The sequence below is a fragment of the Typopeltis vanoorti genome, chromosome 8 (genome assembly GCF_054136105.1).
Source record: "Typopeltis vanoorti isolate ZY-2024b chromosome 8, IOZ_Tvanoo_1.0, whole genome shotgun sequence".
In the NCBI taxonomy this organism is placed as follows: domain Eukaryota; kingdom Metazoa; phylum Arthropoda; class Arachnida; order Uropygi; family Thelyphonidae; genus Typopeltis; species Typopeltis vanoorti.
In genome coordinates, this window is record NC_143556.1 from 142,378,521 (window position 1) to 142,401,957 (window position 23,437).

Here is a 23,437-nt window from a genome sequence, read left to right on the forward strand (position 1 = left end):
CTTTCCATTTCATTCATAGAGTTCCGTTGGAACTCTACGGGACTGATACTTAAATGAAAGAAACTAGTCAAAGGCATTGCCAGTTTTCTTGTACATTCTCGCAAAACCCTAGCTGATATGGCCTGGTCGACCGAGTGGTCAACGTACATGCTCTCCAGCCAAGAGGCTGCGGGTTCGAATCCCGCCGTGGGTGTGGATGTTTGTGATTGACTATGAAAATACTGTTGGTGGTGTGGGCATTATAAGGCGCTGGTGTAGATGATGGTAGTCTGTGATTTGAGTGGTGGAGACAGAGACTTGTAGAGTAGGTGCTATCCTTCAATGAGTCTTTGGACTCCTTGGGGGTGTCACGACAGTAGCGCACTCTGGATTTAATCTTGGGGGGGGGGCGATTGGGTAGACGATTTGAGAATACACACTACGCATCGCATACCACCTATGATGAGCATCTGCAATGATCGCTAATTCATAAGTAGTATAGAACTAGAAAACACGACACAACATAAATAAAAAAAAAAAAAAGAATTTTATTTAGGAAAAGATTTTTGGAAAATTTTCTAGTGTTTTCTTGTTTTTTTTGGAGGGGCAACGTTCCCTTGGCTCCCCCTCTCGGTGCGCCACTGTGTCACGAAATAATAATACCATCCCATATAATCCCACAGCTGTATTTACATTGAGATTCTGCAGTGTCTTTCATTTAGGTTAAAGCAGTACCCTGATTAGCCATTTCTAACATTCGTGTTTTGGATTAGAAGTTTGCACTTTTGGTGCGAAGTCAGTTTAATCTTCTCTTAACCCCATTTGAAGTAAAGTATAATAGTAAATTTCTTCAAATGATAATTTATTAGATTAAAAATAATCTTACTCCTTAAGAAATAGTTCTATTTAAACGTATCAATCAAATTATTCCAAATTATCGTCTTATTATTATTTACAAATTGTAGCAGTTTTATTTTTATTTTCCCTAAACGTGAGAAAGATCGTATCGAAGCTAAATTCCGATATTAGCATGTCATGCAATTTGTTACCTTTCAGTGAGAATAGCGCAACTTACTAAAATTAGGGCTCTTTTCGGGTTTTGAAATTAATCCATTTCGAATATCGGACTCTTTCCTTTCAAACGGCTGGTTCTTTAACATGGTAGCCTATGGGAGACCGCAGCGGACGCATTAATGCGTGAGCGGGTACCTCGTCTTCGTTCGCTACCGGAAATGACGTCACCAGAAGGGGGACGAAGCGGAAGCAAACAGACAAACTTGACTTATTTGTCTGTTTGGAGTAAAACCAGGTTTAAAAAATTGCTTGGTATTCTTAACATTTATTATACCCAAGGTAAAATACTTTCTACATTTATATCTCCTCCAGAGATTTTTATTTAATAAGGTTAAAACACCTTATGGCAACTTGTTCTGGTAAAATACTTATGAGCTTTGTATTACTAAATCTTGGTATTTTCTAGCCTAGCTCACACTGATGAGACCTCAATAAAGGTCGAAACCGGTCTGGGTAGTGGCCTCTTGCCTTTAATACAAAACATCATGCATCTCCTTCTTGGAGTTGAAAGTAATGCATAAGCAGTTGTCTTTTGAGAAGTGTTTGTGAAATTAATACTGCTGTAGATCCGAGGCTTCCAAATTTCTGCAGGCAATCATCAGTACCAAATGTCTTAATTTCAACCTCTCTTCCTTATAATAATAATTATTATTATATAAACTTTTATGAATTTTTCAATTTTATTTTAATAGTAAGCAATTTTATAAATTTATAATTAAATTATAGGAGCATATTTTCTGAAATGGGGAAAAGACATTTTGATAGAATTGTAGTAATTCTTATTAAAATAAATATATCCTGCATCACAACTCTTGCTCTCTTTTCTTTTCTCCCCTACCCCTCTGGAAATTCAGAAGGATTGTCTGAATTTCAAAATATTTTGTACGAAGGTATTATTTCATCTGTTAGGTATCGACATATTACATGTAGTTAAAAGGTATATCAACTTTAACTAAACTAGTAAAATCAGTAATGGATATTATTATCATAATCTCTGTGGAGTCAGCAGACTCATTGAGCCAAGAACACATCAAATCTTAAAATCCGTAAAACTCCCTGGGTTCACAATGCTTTCTGGTAATGTGTTCTATTCACCCACAATTCATCATAAAAAAAAAAAAAAAATCTGCTCATGATACTTTTATTCACCACACCTTCATACAACTTCCAGAGATGGCCTCTTTCCCTCTCACTGTGTACTCTTTTTATAATTCCCTCTTCTAATATAACATTTCCTCATTAACTTAAAGGTCTCAATCATATCATATCACCTCTTTCTCTCTCATATCCATCAAACCCGCTAATGTACATTTCTTTAACTCTCTTCATAACCAAAATTCCTGACTCCTGTTATTGCCTTAGTCATTTATCTCTGGAAATTTTCCAGTGTTTCCACATTACAATGGAAACTAGGTAATCATATCTGAGTACAATAGTCCAAGTGTGGTCTGACTAGCACTTTATAAAGTAGCACAACTATCTCCTTATCCCTACATGTTGGCATACTTCTTATCATAGCTGCAATGTGATGTGTAGTGTTTGCAGCACTTGCAATGTGTCCTCTAAACCCTTCAGTTCATTGTTGGTCATCACCCCAGATCTTGAATCTTATATATATATATATATATATATATATATATATATATATATATATATTTATATATACGATATATATATATTTATATATATATATATTTATATATTTATATTTATATATATTTATATTTATATATATATATATTTATATATATATATATTTATATATATATATATTTATATATATATATATTTATATATATTTATATTTATATATATATATATTTATATATATATATATTTATATATATATATATTTATATATATATATATTTATATATATATATATTTATATATATATATATATATATATATATATATATATATATTTATATATATATATATATTTATATATATATATATATTTATATATATATATATATATATATATTTATATATATATATATTTATATATATATATATATATATATATATATATATATATATTTATATATATATATATATATATATATATATATTTATATATATATATATATATTTATAAAAATAAATTTAACTGACTAGAACCCGAGAAAGTATAACAAAAACCTTTAATACATCACAACTAGTTTCATCGGTGATCCGACTTCTTCAGGTGAGAAATAAAAACATAAGACATAAAATAACACGGTAAAAAATGAACTTTACAGCTTAATAAAAAGCAGAATAATAACAGTCATATTTGAATAGGTGACCGCGTGCTACCGTTGGCATGAGTAGAATGTGTGCGACAGCTAATTTTTGAGCGCCAGTACTGGATTACTGCGCTATGGGAATCGGGTAAATTGTAGCTAAGATTATTATTTAAATGTGAAGGGTCCAGAACTATTTCTTTTGATTCGATGATTCTTCTTTCGAATTCATCCTTGCAAATATATAAATTAGTAGTGCGTTCCCACTCAACTTGATGTGGCTGTTCTTCAAGGTTAGAGTTTGCCGAGAAAAGGACATGACTGGAAAGGGCGCTCGCACGTGCTCTACTGTAGGAGATGTCACGTCTATGTTCCTCAAGACGAAGTGAAACAGATTTGTCTGTCTGGCCAAAATAAGGTCGACCACAGTTGCACAAAACTTTATAAACACCAGGAAAATGCAGATGGTTGTGTTTTGGTTTTGGTCGACTCAGAAAAGAACGAAGTTTTGGCAGCGTAGTATAGTCGGTCTTTATGTTGAATTTTTTCAGAATCTTAGCTAGTTTTGGGGTAAGAGTGCTGATAAAAGGCAACTGTATATGAGTGATAGGGTTGGAGTCATCTTCTTGTCGAGGATGTTGGCGTGGTCTCAAGCGTTTAGTGATGTTACGAGACGAATATCCATTATTTAAGAAGGTGTTTTTCAGGAAGTTAAGCTCTGTTTGAAGGTCTTCTTCTGTGGAAATGAGACATCTTGCTCGATGGGCGAGGGTGGAGATGATGCCCAGTTTCTGAGGTGGGAAGTGATGAGAAGAACCATGTAAATATCTATCAGTGTGGGTGGTTTTTCGAAAAATTGAAAATTTAAGACAGTCAGGAAATCTACTGATCTTTAGATCCAAGAAGGGGAGAACGCCGTTAACCTCTAGTTCAGATGTGAATTTAATGTTTTGATGTTGGTTATTTAAATGGTTTAGGAAGTTTTGCAGTTCCTCTAAACTATGTCCCCAAATAAGGAAGACGTCATCGATGTAACGTAACCACAGTTTAGGTTTCAAAGTAGCTGAGGAAATAGCTTTCTCTTCAAAATCTTCTAGAAAAAAATTAGCTAAGACTGGATTTTTCTGAGTCGACCAAAACCAAAACACAACCATCTGCATTTTCCTGGTGTTTATAAAGTTTTGTGCAACTGTGGTCGACCTTATTTTGGCCAGACAGACAAATCTGTTTCACTTCGTCTTGAGGAACATAGACGTGACATCTCCTACAGTAGAGCACGTGCGAGCGCCCTTTCCAGTCATGTCCTTTTCTCGGCAAACTCTAACCTTGAAGAACAGCCACATCAAGTTGAGTGGGAACGCACTACTAATTTATATATTTGCAAGGATGAATTCGAAAGAAGAATCATCGAATCAAAAGAAATAGTTCTGGACCCTTCACATTTAAATAATAATCTTAGCTACAATTTACCCGATTCCCATAGCGCAGTAATCCAGTACTGGCGCTCAAAAATTAGCTGTCGCACACATTCTACTCATGCCAACGGTAGCACGCGGTCACCTATTCAAATATGACTGTTATTATTCTGCTTTTTATTAAGCTGTAAAGTTCATTTTTTACCGTGTTATTTTATGTCTTATGTTTTTATTTCTCACCTGAAGAAGTCGGATCACCGATGAAACTAGTTGTGATGTATTAAAGGTTTTTGTTATACTTTCTCGGGTTCTAGTCAGTTAAATTTATTTTTATAAATGTATACATCCCGAGTAAATCCTAATTTCAACAATATATATATATATATATATATATATTTATATATATATATATTTATATATATATATAAATATATATATATATGGTTGCCAGCAAAGGTTGGTCGATTGGTAGAACCTCTGCTACTAATGGCTCATGCAAAAAGTTAAACAAGTTTGAGCGCAGTTAGTAGTTGAAAGGGCACCAATCGTTTGATGCTGTTGGCACACTCATCCTCGACTGTGTGTATCTCTGTGTATGTATCTGCACTTGAAAATTCAACAACTTGCATTTATTAATGTTAAAACTACAATCCTGCTAATTTGTCCAAGCCCAAAGTCAATTCAAATTTTCATGAAGGGAATTAGCATCACCATTGCCCCTTATAATTTTTACAAAGTTTGTATCATCAGCAAACAACTGAAGATTACCAGTTAATCTACATGAAATATCATTATATCCATCAATCCTGTCCTGTATTTTCTATTGCTAGCCAACCTCTTGAGTACCTTGACTACATCTACAGATATATAGATTAGTCTGTAATTGGAAATTTCTGTTCTAGAACCACGCTTTTGGAGTGGTACTATTTTGCCTTATTTCCACACCCTAGGAAACTTTTCCACTGCAATATTTTCATTAAATAACCAGATTAAGGGCATAGCTAATTATTTTGTACATTCTTTAAAAATATGTGCTGCTATGTCATCCTTTCCCACAGCTTTATTAACCCAATCCACACTTGATAACCTTTGACTTGTTCACTCCAGTTTTATTCTCTCTATATTTGTATCTTTACATGCTGTGTAGCATTGTTTATGTCAGTATGATATAGGCTGATCAAGTACTCATTATGTAACTTTGCTACATCCTTTGCATGAGTCACTCTGCTTTAAAAACTATTCTAGTGTTACCTCCGCCATAATTATTCCTCCTCATTCATGCTAATAGCAGGAGAATTCTCTCAAGTTATTCTCTTGACTGGCCAGCTTCCTCTCATACAGCACTTTTTTCTTTCATTATCAGTCGTCACCTTTCCAGCTTGCATTTTATACTTCTCATGCATCTGATTTACTAATAAGTGCCTTGTTCCTCCATAATTTCTTTTTTTTCTGCATTGCTTGTTTTATTTGACTTGATCCATTTCAGCTCTGTTTGTTCTTGGTATATAGGTATGCATTGCTTGTGTCAGATACTTCCTTATCAATTCCCATGGCCTTTCAGCATCTCTTCTACACAGCTCATCAACCCAGTATATTGATGCTATTTGACTATGAACCCTCTTATAATCACCCTTATAATTTCACATATATCCCTTTGTGACAGTAACCTTTTTCTTGTTTCACCACTTTCCAAACCAGTACCTCATGATCATGCTCACCAACTGACAGTTTGATGCCTTATTAATAATCACATCCTGTAAAGATATTACCAAATCCAATACATACTTTAAAACCCTCAGTTGCATCCATCACATTCAGCAGTAATGTGTTGATAACCACATCCTGTTAAGATATCACCAATAATCACATCCTGTAAAGATATTACCAAATCCAATACATACTTTAAAACCCTCAGTTGCATCCATCACATTCAGCAGTAATGTGTTGATAACCACATCCTGTTAAGATATCACCAAATCTTAGCCTTGAGAACCTCAAGTTCCTTCCATCACATGCTGCTTAAAATGGTTACCCCTCAGAACTTCAATAAATTCATCTTTTTGTTTCCATATGCTGTCTCCTCCTTTCAGTCCACATTCCTATAATTAAATCTTCCATTAAACCTACATTTTACTTGGCACCTTCAGTTTTTACCCATACTTTCATTTTGTTACACTATATTTTGTCAACACATAGTAGTGATATGTTATATATCTTGCTACCTTTTGTGTGTGCTCATTATCATATATACACACACATGCTCATCCGATTTGCCTAAACCACATTTCACAGTCAGTATTTTCTGCATTCTCTGGAATATAGCAACATCTTATTAGATATGATTCTGTTAATTTTGAGCCATACTGCTACTATTAATAGTATTCCTTCCCCACTCTTTTCACCTTCCTGTCCTTGAAATTTCTATTTCCAAGCACATTATCCTTTGACAACTGAGCCCAGCTTCATCTTTGGATGTTCTGAGGGACAATTATCTTAAGTAGCTTGGTCTTGGAAAATACATGTGTAATCTCCAAGACCAAGATTTGTGAAATATAGCAGTATTTATGAAGTATGTTTTTGTTTTTTATGATGGAGGGTATTGTTGAATGTGAAACATATGAGACTGATTGTTCAACATGTAGGACATTTAATACTGATGGATGAGTGGAAAGGTTAAGAGAAAGAAGAAACTTGTTAACATATTGGATTTGAAAACTCGCAGATTGTATTGCTTAGGAGGTGGTATATGAAGGATGACAGTTTTCCAAAGACAGCAATAGAAGACAACAGTGCAGAGGAAGAAAAATTTGTTTTCTGAATTTGGAGTTGACTCTGAAGGAGTATAGAATAGTCACTGAATTTGTTTTAGCAGACTGAGAGGAGAATTACAGATGTCATTTCTGATGAACAGAGACCATAGGTTTATGTGTAGAAAATGCAAGCAGCAAAAACTGAAAGTCTTTGGTCTTTGTGAAAGAGTATGCAGTGAATTGGTGAAAGACAGGCTATTAATCAACCTGTTGCACTTTCCTATATTGAGAGTAGTATTTTTAGGGAGCTCTTTGAGACATGACTCCAAATGTGAAAACATGTCTAGCAAAATTCAAAAATATGTCTACCTGTGACCATGCTTTAGATATTACATACACATGGGGGGGGGGAATCACCATGCACTATCACAGCAAATTTAAAAATGAAAGACTTTTATTAGAATTTGAAGCCATCCTCAAAAACCAACCTCTCTAAATAAATGTGTATGTGTTAAACTTCCTAAAATTTAGGAAACCTTAATTCTCAGAGATTTCAGATTACAACCAAAGCCATTGGCAGGTGCCCACAGATGGTGTCCCACCTAGTTGGGACTCCAGTCTTGTTTATTGAGTTTCACTTAGTTTTGTGTTGCCTTTGTGTGCACATTACAAGTTCTGTTGTATTCCTTGAAGATATCCCTGTGACTGATACAAAAAAAAATTGTACAATTAAACAATAGTTATAATCATAATTAAGATGAAAAGCCAAATGGCTATACTTTCTGGCAAAGTTAATTAAATTAAGGGGGATAAAAATCCCTTATTATTTTTCAGCCAGTATGCGAAACTCTAAGATCGAAAACTACTATCTACTCACTGATGAGACCTCAAAAAAGGTTGAAACCGGTCTGGGTAGTGACCTCTCCTCATAATGTAAAGTAGTATTACATCTCCTAGGAGCTGTGTGTTTTTACATTATGAGAAAATATCATGGATAGTGAGGGAGCTTGCTCCACCTTTGCTTCGAGTTGCCTTGGTGTTGTGCTACCGGTCACTTACGCTTGGATTCACTGATAGTTCTTTGGCATGAAACTCGTAGATCGTGGTTTTCGATCTTAGAGTTTTGCATACTGGCTGTAAAATAATAAGGGATTTTTATCCCCCCTTAATTTAATAGTTATAATCCTTTCTCAGTGTGCCTCTTTTACTCTTCTAAGCCTCCAACATGAAATCAGATGAAACACACCATATGATGAGAGCTTATATGTAAGCTTTTGGTACCAGATTTGATAAGTCTGATAAGATGAGTAAAAAAAAATAATTGGTCAATTCTGATGTCCATTCACAAATGTATAAGTCAAAGGAACTCTCTCTCCAGCTCCTTACCCAACAACAACGTTAAGAGTAACATCTTGAGATCTTCCAGTCTCGCCTGTCTGTTTGGATTGAGTGGTTAGCGTACCTGCTCACCAACCAACAGTCATGGGTTCGAGTCTCACTGAGGGCATGGATGTTTGTGATTGTCTTGTGTACTAGTATGACTTTTGCTGTCCTTGCACCATTAAATCCATAAATCATCATCACTTCTAGTCTTTTTTTTTTTTTTAGGTTTTTTTCTAAAGGTGGTTACCATAAACAAGATTACAGTTGATCGGGAGAAGAGCAGAATCTATAATGTCAGTCATTTGTAAGTTGAAAATTTTCAACTAGTACTGATGTTAAGTTTTCTCTATTACTTTAGAAAGAATTGAAGAGAAGAGAATATACATGGAAAATTCATATAATATAATTTATGCAGTCACTAGGAAGGCTAATTATCTGAAACATCATGCGATAGAGGAACCTATGGTGTGAGAGTGCTGGATTTTGTAATAGCATCATAACCAAGGTTGCCACTCTGCCGGTAATGAGGAAAAGTGACCATGCAGTCGTGTCCTAGTTGGATGATGCCAAACATGTGGAGTTCTCTTTTAAGAAGGGGTATATGTGTTTTTATAAACTGACAATTATGATAAACATAGGAGGCAGCTTCAGTCTTGCTATGGTATGAGAAGTTACGAGAATGTCAATAGTACTTTCTACGTACCCAGAATCAGGGATAAAACAGGTGGGAGTAAATACCACTTGGTCTAATGCTATAAAGGATGCTGTCTGAAAAGGCGTTTGATAGGTTACCACATGATGAGTTGGTGTATTAGCTGCGGAGGATGGGAATAAATAATATATTGGTTAGAAGAATTAGTGATTGGCTTTCCGAATGATACCAGGAAGTTGTATATGATGGAGCAGTGTTTTTAAAAAAGGAGGATAACCAGTGGCATTTTCCAAGGTTCTGTTCTTGGATGTCTGCTCTTTAGCCTTTTTGGAAATCATATCATATAGACTTACTGGAAATCTTTAGTTGTTTGTTGATGAAGCAAAGTTTGTGAGCATTATAAATAGCACTGTGAATGTTTATTCTCTTCGGGAAGATTTGAATATACGTTTAACTTGGACAAAGGAGTGGGGTTGTAGTTTTAATATTAACAAGTGTAAGTGTTACATTTTCAACTTCAGAAATATAAGGCTGTGTACTATATTGATGGCACTCTACTGCAGAAAGTGGATGAGGTTTGAGATTTGGGAGGGATCGCTGACAGTAGACTTATTTACTCTTATTATCTTATATTCTATCTTATTTGCAAGTGTTGCAAAGATTACACATTGTATTGCTGCTATGATAAGAAGTGTACTAACATGCAGGGATAGGGAGGTGGTTGTGCCACTGTATAAAGTACTGGTCAGACCACACTTGGACTGTTGTGCTCGAGCCTGATTTTCATTGCAATGTGGAAACATTGGAGAGAGTCCAAAGATGAGTAACTAATTTAACACAATATCTGGATTCTGGCATGTTGGCCATGGAGAGAGAAGTTGAAGGAATGCAGATTGCAGAATTTGTTGGATAGGATGAAAATAGGTGATATGATAGACATTTAAGTTACTGGGAGGATTTTACTTGACTAATTCAGAGGATTATAAAAAGAGAAGGCAAGAGGTGAAGAACCAGAGGCCATCCCTAGAAATTATTTTACATGGAGGACTGTGAATGAATAGAGCACACAGGAATATATTGTTAATACAGGGAATGTTAAGGATTTTAAGATTCCATATGACAAATATGTTGTCAGTTGAATAATTAAACTCCCACAATGAGTCTGCTGACTCATGGAGGGTGTAATGATAATGATTCTTTCTCGAACTTTAATTTTCTTCACTCTACATACACAAACATTGGGATTAACCTCCTTGGGGGCTTGAATGTCTATAAATTAAACTTAAATATGAATTGTTTATAATTATTAATTTTTTAGTGAAAGTTTTTTTTGCATTATTTTATTTATTTATTTATTATTATTATTTTTTTTTTAGGTTCTGAATTTGCACTATAAAAAACAAATTATGGTCTTGTTGGCTTCAAATTGGAGAAGAAGAAAGGTTTTAAGTAGTATATTGCATTTATGTAGGAGGAATATTGCATATGTTCAGAGAATGCATATTTTTCAGACTTTAAAGGAAAGTGATACTCAGTGTATAGAGGCTTTTAGAAATGGGAAGTATTTGATATTTAACAAAGGCATTCCATTAGTAAACAAGGGATGTTTAGAAGTTGCAAATAGTACGCTAAAAAAGGTTGTTAATCCAGAAGAAAATTGTCATAGCAAATTTCAGTTATTTTCTGTACCGTGGCTGACGTTTGAAGGTAATATATATGATTATTATTATTTTTATTATTATTATTATTATTATTTTTTTACCTTGGAAGTCGCAATTTCCATGTGACTTGGGAGAATGGAAAGGAATTTGAAATTCTGTGACATTTGATATGATATGGAAAGGTGATCAAAAATACCTGAAAAACAACAACAACAAAAAAAAACAGTATTTTATCATTTAAGAATGATTTACTTGTTGTAAAAGATGCACTCAAATTTCATGTATTATACATACTTCATTGATGTTAAGGATAGTGGGGTAGAGGTATTCATTTTTCTATTCAGGTTATTTTAGTTGGAAAAACAAGTTCTACAAACAAGTTATGGCTAACTATTTTTTGAAACAATTCGAAGAGACTATTTTCATCCATTCTCCCTCAGCCATCTCTTTGGTATCATTATGTTGATGATGTTTTTGCCATTTGGTCCCATACTGAAGATGAGCTTTCTACAACAGATAAATAGCCTTCATCCTCGTATTCAATTCACCATGGAAAAGGAAAATTCTGGTACTTTACCATTTTTGGACATCCTGCTTACTCAAACTTCTTCTGGTACCTTATCTACAAGCGTCTTTTGAAAACTCACATTTACTGGCAGATATATTCATAAAATGTCTGTTCACCACACATCTAAAAACTTTGGCATTCTTAAATCTCTAATTAATAGAGCACATAAAGTTTGCTCTTCTCCAGAAATCTTATAACAAGAACTTTCTGTCATTAAAAAGCGAATGGAATCTAATAATTATCACCCTAATCATATCTAACAAATAATTGAATCTTATGTTCCAATACCTAGGTTTCTTCAACAGTCTGCAGAGTTCCAATCCCCTACATTCCAGGAATCTCAGAACCTATAGGTAGAGTTTTAAAAAAGTACCAATTGATTCCCACTTATATTCCTATCAACAAAATTTCTTCCTTATTGCCTTCTACAAAAGATAAACTGTCATCTCTATCTTTGGCTGGCATTTACCAAATACCATGTGAATGCAATGTTTCTTATTTTGGACAAACTGGCCGTTCTGTGGAAAAAAGAATTAAAGAACATCAATATTATATTGATTACAACAAACCTCAGAAGTCTGGTCTAGCACAACACAGTATTACCACTACCCATAATATCCAGTGGGATAAAGCTATTCTCCTTCATAGATGTAGGTTCAAATATGAACGCCTCTTTAAAGAAAGTTGTGAAGCTATTTTACACCGACTGAATTTAAATCGAAATGATTGTCTCTCTCTCTCAAAGATCTGGAGACTTTTATTTTATGTAATCATTAAAAAACCAATTATCTTAAATATTAATTATTTATTAATTTCTTTCATTTCCTAGCTCACAACAATGTATTTTAATAGGTGATCCACCGAATGTTAGTAACTTGTATTCCATTCCTATCTGTTGGTAACACTGAAGATGTACTATTAATTTTAGTATGAAATATCTGTACCTTATTTATTAATTAAAAGTTATTACTGTGGACTTACGTGTTCTTTAATAAATAAGAGGTATGGGAGAATGCAACCCAAGATCTCTAATAAAATATGTCTTGAACCTATAACTCATTACGACAACTTCTACTTATGCTACTGATAGAATTGATTTCATATTTTTAATCAATGAATGTTATTGTGTACTAAATCTGTAAACAGGGATGCAACTTGCAGCAATGCAACACAATAATTAATAAATGTGATATCCAGTTTCCTTTATCTGTCACTTCTTAATGAGAAGCAGTTATACAGAGAGGCTAAAGAACTGAATGTAATGACTAGTATTTCTAGGATGTAAATGACAGCGTGATAGCTAAAACATTTTAATTACTATTTATAGTATTCAAGTCAAATTAGCATCTAGGAACAACACGTATGTATGGATATGTGCACCTGTGCATTACATGGATAAATTAGATTGATGCAAGGAAAAAAAAAGTCTCTAGGTCCTGAAGGAAGCCATGTTGGCATATTCGTTCTTGACCATTGAACTTAAGATACGACAATGATAATGTCCAAAACCTGAACCTTGGTGTGTGACAGTTTTAAGCAGTCACTTTATTGATGTTTGGATAATCTTTTAAAACTTTCTTTTGGTAACAGATGAGAAATGCCAGTTTTGTATGTGGTCTAAAGGTTGCATTTCTTTAAAACTTCAAAAGTTCTGAAGGATAAGTTCCATCCTTAGATCTTCCTGTGGTTTATCTGCAGACATTTATTATTACCATACTCGAAGAGCAGTTATCCTCAGAATATAAGGATTGCATCAAGGTCTTGCTGACATGCTGTGGATATCTGAGTGTTTTGATAGTGCATTCATTAGGATGTTGTGACATTCACATGAAAAGATCCTGGTTCAAATCCAGTTTGTGGGATGTCAGGAACATTTATAACATTCTCTCTCTCTTTCTCTCTCTCTCTCACACACACAACCTACCTACCTTGCTGGGGAAGATACACAGTTAGTGGGCATAATACACTGGCTTCATACCCTTAGTTATACTCATGTTTTGGAAACCTTGCACTGTCTAGTTAGCTGAATAGTTAGCATATTTGCTCCCTACCTAACAGGCCCTGGGTTTGAATCTTACCATACTTACGAATAGTTATGAATACCTTTCAGGTGGTAAATGAGTTTCATTGCTTCATGTGAGACCACCACTCTGCTTATTTGCAGTTCATGTGAATTGGCTTGAGAATTCTCCATATTTGGCCTGTAGACCAGAGGTTGATTATTCTGGTCTACAGGTTGATTAATCAACCTTTAGCATGTCCATGGTAGTAATATGTACTGTAGGCTTACAGCCTTTTTTGTGAGTAGGATTCATGTAAAAAAAAAAGTTGCTTCAGCCTTCTACTCAGCTTAACTCATCACTGTGGATTTGAATCACAGAAACTAGGGTAGGTAACATAAACATTTAAAAAAAATGTTTCAAAGAGAAGGTAATTATTTTCTTGCCTGCCCTCGGTTAGCTTAGTTGATTAAGTCTGTGCTCGTTTAAAAGCAGCAGCAGGTTTGCATCCCACAAGTATGGATATTTGGAAAAGCCAGTACTGGTGAGTGTGTATAGCTCCTTTAATTTATAAGGCTTGTCTTAAAATACAGGGTGTCTCAGAAGGAATTTACTAAACTTCAAGGGTTGATTATATGTGTGATTTTAAGAAAAAAAAAGTTTATATCAACACACATGTGATTTCTAGCTGGTATGGAGATAATGCAGTTCAAAAGGGGGGGCGGGTGGAGAACTAGAATGCCATGGTTGACATTTCAAAGATAAAATTTGCTTTCGTATTATTTTAAACTACTCCAGATAATGACCTTAATATGAAGGTCGAAATGTCGGGAAATTAAATACTTATTTATAACACGGTTGTAGAATACATAATTTGTGTAAAATGAATGCTGATAACTGTGTAATGCTCAAGGAAAGGAAATCCCACTGAATAAACTACCAAAAACTATCAACCATGGCATCACTTTAGAAGGAATTAATTTTTTTTATGAAAGTCTCAACATTCTTCTTAAATCCCTTAATATTTTTAACACTTTAGAACAAATTCACCTTCTATATTGAAAGCTTCTGAAGAAATAAATAAATGATATCAACTGCTAGAAATCACTTATTAGGCTGAGAATCCATTCTTCTTCTTATTATTTTATGCTGTCTCCATGGAGTCAGGAAATTCATCATGGGAGATCTAAACTATTATTATACACACCAAACATGTCATGCCTATCTTTAAACTCATTCACTGTCAGGAAACTCATAACTGATTCTGGCAATCCATTCCACTCATTCACCAATCTCTATGTAAAAAAAAAATCTGGTCTGCACACTCTTACTAGTCGCACTCTTGCACCACTTTCACGAATGGCCAGTATTTCTCTATTTGTCATATATTGAAAAATTTCCTTTGCATTAATTTTATAATTCCCCTTTAATATCTTAAGTTTTTATCATTTCCCCTCATTTTTGCCTATCAACTAAACTTTGCAACCAACACAACTTCAACTGTCCTCATATGGTGCATTGCAGAGACCTGTCACTTCGTTGCTTCTTTTTGAATCTTCTCTACCACCTCCTGGTTCCCAAGAAACCCAGGTGACCAAATCTGGGTACAGTAATCAAGATGTGGTCGAATCATAGCATTATAAAGAGGGACAATAACTTCCCATCTTTACTTGTTAGTTTGTTTTTCAAGATCCAGTAATCCTTTGAGCCATTTTACCAACTTTTGTAATATGCCCTCTAAACTTCAATTGACAATCATCATCCTTTGTCTGCAGTGTCAATTTCTTTAAATCATCCAGCAGGATATTTACATCACCTTAATTAACTATTGCTTACCTCAGCTTTGCATCATAAGCAAACAACTGAATATTCTCTCTTAAATCTTTCCCTATGTCACTGATATACAAATTAAAGAGTGATGGCTTTAGTACAGAACCCTGATTACTCTGCTAGTCACCCTCATTTTCTTAGATTCCACTCCACTATGTGTTACTCGCTAGTGTCTGTCTGTCAACCATCCCACCATCCACGCTACTAACTTCATATCCATTCCCATTTACTCCAACTTTTGTAATAGTTTTCTATGTGATCTTCTGTCAAATGCTTTTGCAAAGTCTGGCAGTATCTTAGTATAGTCATTTCCTTTATCTAATTCTGCTGACATTTTATTTTAAAATCTGAATAAATTGCTAAGACAGGACCTACCCTTTATAAAACTGTGCTCTCCACTATTAAGTATTACATCCCTATCCATTCAATCTTGTATTTTATCTTTAACCAACTTTTCCAATACTTGAACAATCACTCCTAATATATTAATTGATCTGTAGTTTGCTACCTCTCTGTCTTGGAGCCACCTTTATGCATTAGTCACTCTGTTCACATCTTTGTTTACCATTGTCATTCTTAATGACAATTATTCTTCATCCTACTGCCACATAATGAAAGAATTCCTTTGGATCATAGACTAATCTCTTCTCATATACAAGTTTTGCTGTCCTTATAATACTAGTCACACCCTTATAATACAAGGATGTCTGAGTTGTATTTTTCTTGCATCTGCTCTTCATCTGTCTCCTTATATCTCTTCATGACCTCTTTTACACTTGCAGTTTCTGTTTGATATCATTTGTCATCCAGTTTAAACCAAAATGTGTTCTCTTTTTACTTGAGGTATACAACTTACTATTGCTGCTAATAATTATTTTTTCACTAGTTCTCACTCACTAGTGATATCTTGACCTTTCAGTTTCTCCATTTATGTTGGATCTGTCCCAATCTGATATCTCAGATTATTGTAATCACCTGTCTTTTAATTGAACACAAATTCTTTTTTTTTTTTTTTAACTATATATTCGAAGTCAATACCACATGGTCACTCTTTCCATCTGGATCAGGGATGCCATCTCAACTATAATGAGATCCTCTGATGCTATGACGAAATCCAAAACTCCTGTGCCTGCTACTGCTTGTAGTTGTCAATGACATTATTCCTAAGCAATTCCAGAAATTCTATTCTATTACTGCTGCATGTAGTTATCCCTTCCCAATTTATACTGCTCTAGTTAAAATCTCCAATAATCATACTTTTCACCTTGCCAAGCTCAAAACACCTCTTTCACCCTCTGTGTTCCCTAGCATATGGCAATAGTACTTTTATATCTGTGCTGTTAAAGGTAGAGCATTCTTCGATCTAGAATAATGCATAATAGTATTCATTTAAATAAGTATATTTAAATTATGCTATTTTTTTTTTTTTGCAGAGCTTTCTTTATATCTCTCCTGTCTGTTAAAGGCAGAGTTATTTAATTGAGAATAATACATAATAATATTAGTATTTAAATTACATAAATTTTTTTTTGTAAGGCTGTTTTTTTTATCCTATTATTCTTCTAGTTGGAGGGTTTTAGAACATCATGCCCACAAAGGGTCAAATTTTTTTTGTTTTTTATGAAATATTTATATAAACACGCACACACACACACATATATATAGAGAGAGAGAGAGAGAGAATTTTTTTTTTTACTTCAACAAATGACAAATAATAATATTGACACTATCATGTTTTGCAGTCACAGGAGAAATCACTCACTGAATTCAGTTCATATTAAGTTTTTAAAATTTTTCTGGAACAGTTTTTAGCATTTAAATTTTTTTAAATGTGTTTGGGTACTGTTTTGGACATTGCATGATTTTATCATCTTTGAGTATAAATATAATATTAACAAAATAATACATTATTATGACCTTTTTACTTGACCACTAGTATTACTAAATTAAAGACTTAATTTGGTATGTTAGTCAAGTAAATAATTGTTCAATATCCGACATGCTTCACTGACTAATATCTGTCAACATTTTCAGGGATACACTGGTAAGCAATGGAAAGTAACAAAAACTAGGAAACTAACCGACAATTCTAAAAATTATATAAAGTTATCACTGTGCGTGATACAATACGCGTGTCGCAAGTATAATGTTTTATTTGTTGTAATTTTCATGAAAGTTCATTTCTTTTTGGTTAAATGATCTAATAAGAGTTTTCCATATATCTGGTAGGATTAGGCCTTGATTCTTATTTAAGTTACCTGTTGAACGGGCGACTGTAGCAGCTTCTTTGAATGTTCTAGAATGGTATTTCTCTTCTATGTAGGGCATATGACTCATATCCCATTCAATATTATGGTTGGTAGAGGCGAAGTGGGAAGAAAGTCCTGATATATCTTGTCTATTCCTTATATAGGCTTTTCATGAATTCTTTCACTGAATTCAGTTCATATTAAGTTTTTAAAATTTTTCTGGAACAGTTTTTAGCATTTAAATTTTTTTAAATGTGTTTGGGTACTGTTTTGGACATTGCATGATTTTATCATCTTTGAGTATAAATATAATATTAACAAAATAATACATTATTATGACCTTTTTACTTGACCACTAGTATTACTAAATTAAAGACTTAATTTGGTATGTTAGTCAAGTAAATAATTGTTCAATATCCGACATGCTTCACTGACTAATATCTGTCAACATTTTCAGGGATACACTGGTAAGCAATGGAAAGTAACAAAAACTAGGAAACTAACCGACAATTCTAAAAATTATATAAAGTTATCACTGTGCGTGATACAATACGCGTGTCGCAAGTATAATGTTTTATTTGTTGTAATTTTCATGAAAGTTCATTTCTTTTTGGTTAAATGATCTAATAAGAGTTTTCCATATATCTGGTAGGATTAGGCCTTGATTCTTATTTAAGTTACCTGTTGAACGGGCGACTGTAGCAGCTTCTTTGAATGTTCTAGAATGGTATTTCTCTTCTATGTAGGGCATATGACTCATATCCCATTCAATATTATGGTTGGTAGAGGCGAAGTGGGAAGAAAGTCCTGATATATCTTGTCTATTCCTTATATAGGCTATGTGTTCTTTCTTTCTTGTTTCAAAACTTCTAGATGTCTGTCCATTGTAATTGATGCCACATGAACAGGGTATGCTGTAAACTCCAGAGAGTATTTGTAGAAAGGATGGCTATCTTTTGGTGATCTTATAAACTTTTGAATGGTCTCCATAGGTTTGAAGGTTACTCTGATATTTTATGGTTTTAGAAGAAGAGCTAATTTTATGGATATGGTACTAACAAATGGAATTGTTATAGAGCTGATGTATTGAGTTTCATCTCGTTGTCTCTGTGTTATGTCATTGAAGAGAATCTTGTTGATGAGTCTTGTAGGGTAGCCATTTAGAGGTAGATCTCTGGATATTTTCATTAATTCTTCTTGTAAGTTGCCAGGGTCTGTGGCACACTGTATAGCTCTGTTTTTAAGCATATGGAAATTGCTGAGTTTTTGGGATATGTGATGAGACGAGATGAAATGGATGTAGCGTCCACTGTTGGTAGGTTTTCTATATACCGACAGGTTGATGCTATTGTCAGTTCGTTTCTTAATAAGGATGTCTAGGAATGGAAGTTTATTATCTTTTTCTAGTTCCAATGTGAACTTGATAGTATTGTGGAAGCAATTAATTTTGTTTAGATAATCCACTGACCTAAAGTCCAATCCTCACCTTCTCATGATGCACCCTGTTGGGTATCTACCTGGATACCGAACGAATGAGGATGGGCTGGCAATTTGGGATTTAGCCGACCAAATTGTATCCTTATTGGCTTAAACCAATAAAGAAAATGATGGTACAACATGACAAAATTTTATGCCGGCTGAGGCATTGCCTGGTTAAACAAAGCCCCCGTTGTTTTTGCCAGGGAACCAGGGCGAACAGTGAACAGTCAGCTGCTGGAACAAATCTGAAAGCACACCCCAACTCAAATCACCAGAGTTAAAGATCGGTACTATCAACATATGAAGCCTGAATGGCAAAGAAATGGAGCTAGCTGAAGAATTAGATAAGTACCAGATTGACATGATACAGGTGACTGATACAAAAAAGACAAAAACTGGTGAGATCTTTCTGAGCAATAAATACAAAATGTTATATTCAGGAAATGACAATCCAGGAAAAGGAATAGCCATGGTATTCAACACAAAATAAGAGGCTAATCTTGAATGGCAGGCAGTCTCAAGTAAAGTGATGTGGGCAAATATCAGAATGGGGAATTGGACTGCCTGTGGTCCAACAAAGGGTTCTACTAAGGTAGACGTGGAGGAATTTTTTGATGCTTTAGAAAAAGCAACTGACACAATGAAAAAGGAAAAGCTGGTCCTTGTTGGGGATCTAAATAGCAGAGTAGGAAATGATTGTCAGACATATAAAAATATTTTGGGAAAATTTGGAGAAAAGAGCAAAGCTAATAATAATGGCAAATACCTGTTGGATTTCTGCTCAGGACATGGACTAGTTATTACTAACACCATGTTTCAACTTAAAAATGTACATAAATTCTCATGGAGAGAAGAAGCAAGGAATAAGAAAAGTCTCATTGACTATGTTATTGTTGATAGTGATGTTTTCTCCCTGGTGCAGGACACCAGAGTGTACAGATTGGAAGTGATCGCTATTTAGTCTTGAGCAGGATAAAATTGAATTTCATATTGAAAAGAATAACATGTAAGAAAGTTTTAAAGTGAATAAAAGTTGAGCAGCTCTGAGATGTGAACTGTAGACTAAAATTATTGTTGATAGTGATGTTTTCTCCCTGGTGCAAGACACCAGAGTGTACAGATGATTTGAAATTGGAAGTGATCGCTATTTAGTCTTGAGCAGGATAAAATTGAATTTCATATTGAAAAGAATAACATGTAAGAAAGTTTTAAAGTGAATAAAAGTTGAGCAGCTCTGAGATGTGAACTGTAGACTAAAATACACAAAGATTATTCAAGAAAAAATGAAAGCGTTTGAGAACAGGAACCAATCCTTGGAGATTCAGTGGCAAGCCTTGAAGAAAACCCCGATTCATTCAGCCAGAGAGGCATGTGGTGAGGTTGTCTGCAAAGATAGAAAAATCAGAACTCCATGGTGGATACAGAAAGTTAGAGGCAGTGAAGGAAATGAAGAAAGCATATCAAAAGTTACCTGGCAAATAAGTCAGCTTTTGCTCTCAGAGAATACAGAGACACCTGTAAGAAAGCACAACGCTGTGTAAAACTAGCTAAACAAAAGTCATAGGAGGACTTGGGCAAGAACATAGAAAATAAATATCAAGAAGGTGGTAAGATATTCTGGAAGTTGTTGAAGAAGCTTAGATGTTGAAGAAGAGTGTTTTAAAAGGAGTTGAAGATGATAAAGGTGACATGAAAACAGGAGAAAAGATATCCTGGAAGTATGGAGTAATTACTCGAAAAATTGCTAAAGCCATCAAAGGCTTGAAATGTGAAAAGGCAGCATGAGTAGATGATATTCGACCAGAAATGCTGAAGTATGGTGGTATAAAAGTCTTCCAGTGGCTGCACTGCATTACAGTGTTCCTGGCAAGATTTATGCAAGTATACCTGAGAAACGGTTGAAAAGAATTGTGGAAGAAAAGCTTGTTGAAGAACAAACTGGATTCAGGCCAAATAGAAGCTGTCAGGATCAGATCTTCACTTTATGACAGATAGTTGAGAAAGCATGGGAATATAACAAAGATCTGTATTTAAGTTTTGTCGATCTGGAAAAAGTATATGACAAGGTGCAAAGAGAGAAGCTATTCAATACACTACAGTTATATGGTGTCAATGTGGCATTATATCAAGCAATACTTAGTCTTTATTTGAATTGTAAGTCAGAGTTAGAATTGAAGGAAGTACAGGAAGATGGTTTAATGTTAAATCTGGTGTGAGACAAGGATGTACATTATCCCTTCTGTTATTCATTATCTATATGGATCACATTATGAAGGAAAGTGGTATGAAACATGATATCAGAATTGGAGATGTTAATGTCAGCTCTTTGTTTTATGCAGATGATGTTATACTTCTAAATAAATCCGTTACAAGTTTGCAAGATTATCATTATTCCTGATACCTCCAAGGAGTCTGAAGACTCATCGCGGGAGGACACCTGCAACTGTCTCAACCACTACACCGAACCTCAAGTATGAATCGTCTCCATTAACGCCATTTACCCACCACAACCACCACCACAACTAGTATTTTTTGTCTGTAAATTGCGTGTGTTCTGAATGGTCGATTTGTCTGTATGTGGGATGAAAAACTAGAGTTTCCGGGAGAAAATACCCTGCTACCTCCGTATGAGATCGACTAACTCATCTCCAATTCAAATTGTCCAGATAAAGATTCCTTCCGTAGCGACGAGAATCAAACTTCGCATATTCCAATCGAAGGGCGCAATGTGCTGTCATTCTTCCAATTGTGCTACAGAGGTGCTTAAAACTGTTGTAATAGATATGGTATGAAGGTCAGTATTAAAAAGACAAAGACAATGAAAATAGGTAGAATTGTTGAAAATATCAACAGCGTTTTGAACAGGGAACCTGTGGAACAAGTAAAACATTTCAGCTACTTAGGCACGATTTTTAGTGAAGATGGTAAATTAAATATAGAAATAGACAACAGAATCAACAAAGCTGGTATGGTAGTGTTGGATCCTACTTGTTCTTAATCTATACTTTGGATCCGACATTTAGTTATTACGATGTTCTTAACCTAAAAAATAGTTGCTAGTTGATTTCTAATACAAATATAGAGAAAATTTATATTTATAGACTGCGCCACTCTATATCTGAATTAGTTCAAGAAATGAAGAAAAATCAACCTTCAACTATTTCTCCTTAAAATATATACTGGCTGAGTATATTTGACTTATTTAATTTACCTGCTTTGGTTCGAATATTTTATGAATGGTGCAGTAAAAGAGATTCAGGCAAAATACAACTTTAGATAAACAAAAACAAACATTTAATTTTAAAATCACAAATTTTACACTTAAGTTTAAATCATTAATTAAGATATCACAAACATTTTAACTCTTCAGGTAAATTCAATCCTTCAACTCATACAATGGTAAATCTGTTGTCTCTATAATACAGTCTTCTCACAGTTCCTTAAGTTCCAAATACAACAAAAATTGCAGTAATACCTCTTCACAAACAATTTTAAATATACGCTTTAGCTAATTCTCCGCAATAGTTACTGTTAATATAAGGAAATTCTAGGATGAAACTCGCACTCTTCTCTGTATAGAAATATTAATGGTTGGAATAATCTTGCCGATAATCTTCTATCTTCATCTATTTATACATATACACTTTTTATAACTGTAAATGCTTTAAACAGTAAATGGCACTCATTAAAATAATTCTTCTAAGCAATAACTGAATTAATCATCGGTCACAACGCACATAAACAAACGTTGTTGCGTAAAGTACTACTGATCACTCATGAAATAGGGCAACACAATAATTCCTTAACTTTAGGTTTTATATGCACAGTTGTTCATTCTTCCGGCATTCAATCAATTCTTAGACACTACAATTCTAAACAGAGCTATTGGTATACTTCAACTTTACAGCTCTACTATTCTTTAGTAACTTCGTGCTTTGCCTCAAGGTTCCGTATGTCCTTGAAAGGTCGGCGCTGAAATTAAATCTCAATTCAACTATCGCTAGTCTATTTAATAGTCTCTTAGCTGTTTTCCGTAGCTATAATTGTTATTCTACAACTTATTAGCTAACTGCTTCTTGACTAGTAGACTTTATTAGCTGCTTGAGTGACTTGCTGACTCGCTATTATCGCACTGTGATTCCCGAATGCTCCGATTCCAACCTAATGCC

General features: G+C 34.2%; 1 protein-coding gene across 9 annotated transcripts in view; it reads left to right on the forward strand.

Moving 5' to 3' along the window:
• LOC150104397 (NAD(P)H pyrophosphatase NUDT13, mitochondrial-like) overlaps positions 1-23,437 on the forward strand; it is a 581,172-nt gene that overhangs the window by 420,928 nt on the left and 136,807 nt on the right. For 5 of the 9 annotated variants that reach the window (XM_090396341.1, XM_090396343.1, XM_090396344.1 and 2 more), the window contains one exon: positions 10,858-11,188. In XM_090396341.1, the coding sequence (XP_090252467.1) occupies positions 10,888-11,188 (301 nt within the window). In that variant the 5' untranslated portion in view covers positions 10,858-10,887. Of the gene's footprint in view, positions 1-683; positions 807-1,247; positions 1,333-4,541; positions 4,983-10,857; positions 11,189-23,437 lie in introns of those variants that run through there. The other 4 variants (XM_090396345.1, XM_090396349.1, XM_090396347.1 and 1 more) reach the window with 4 other exon arrangements.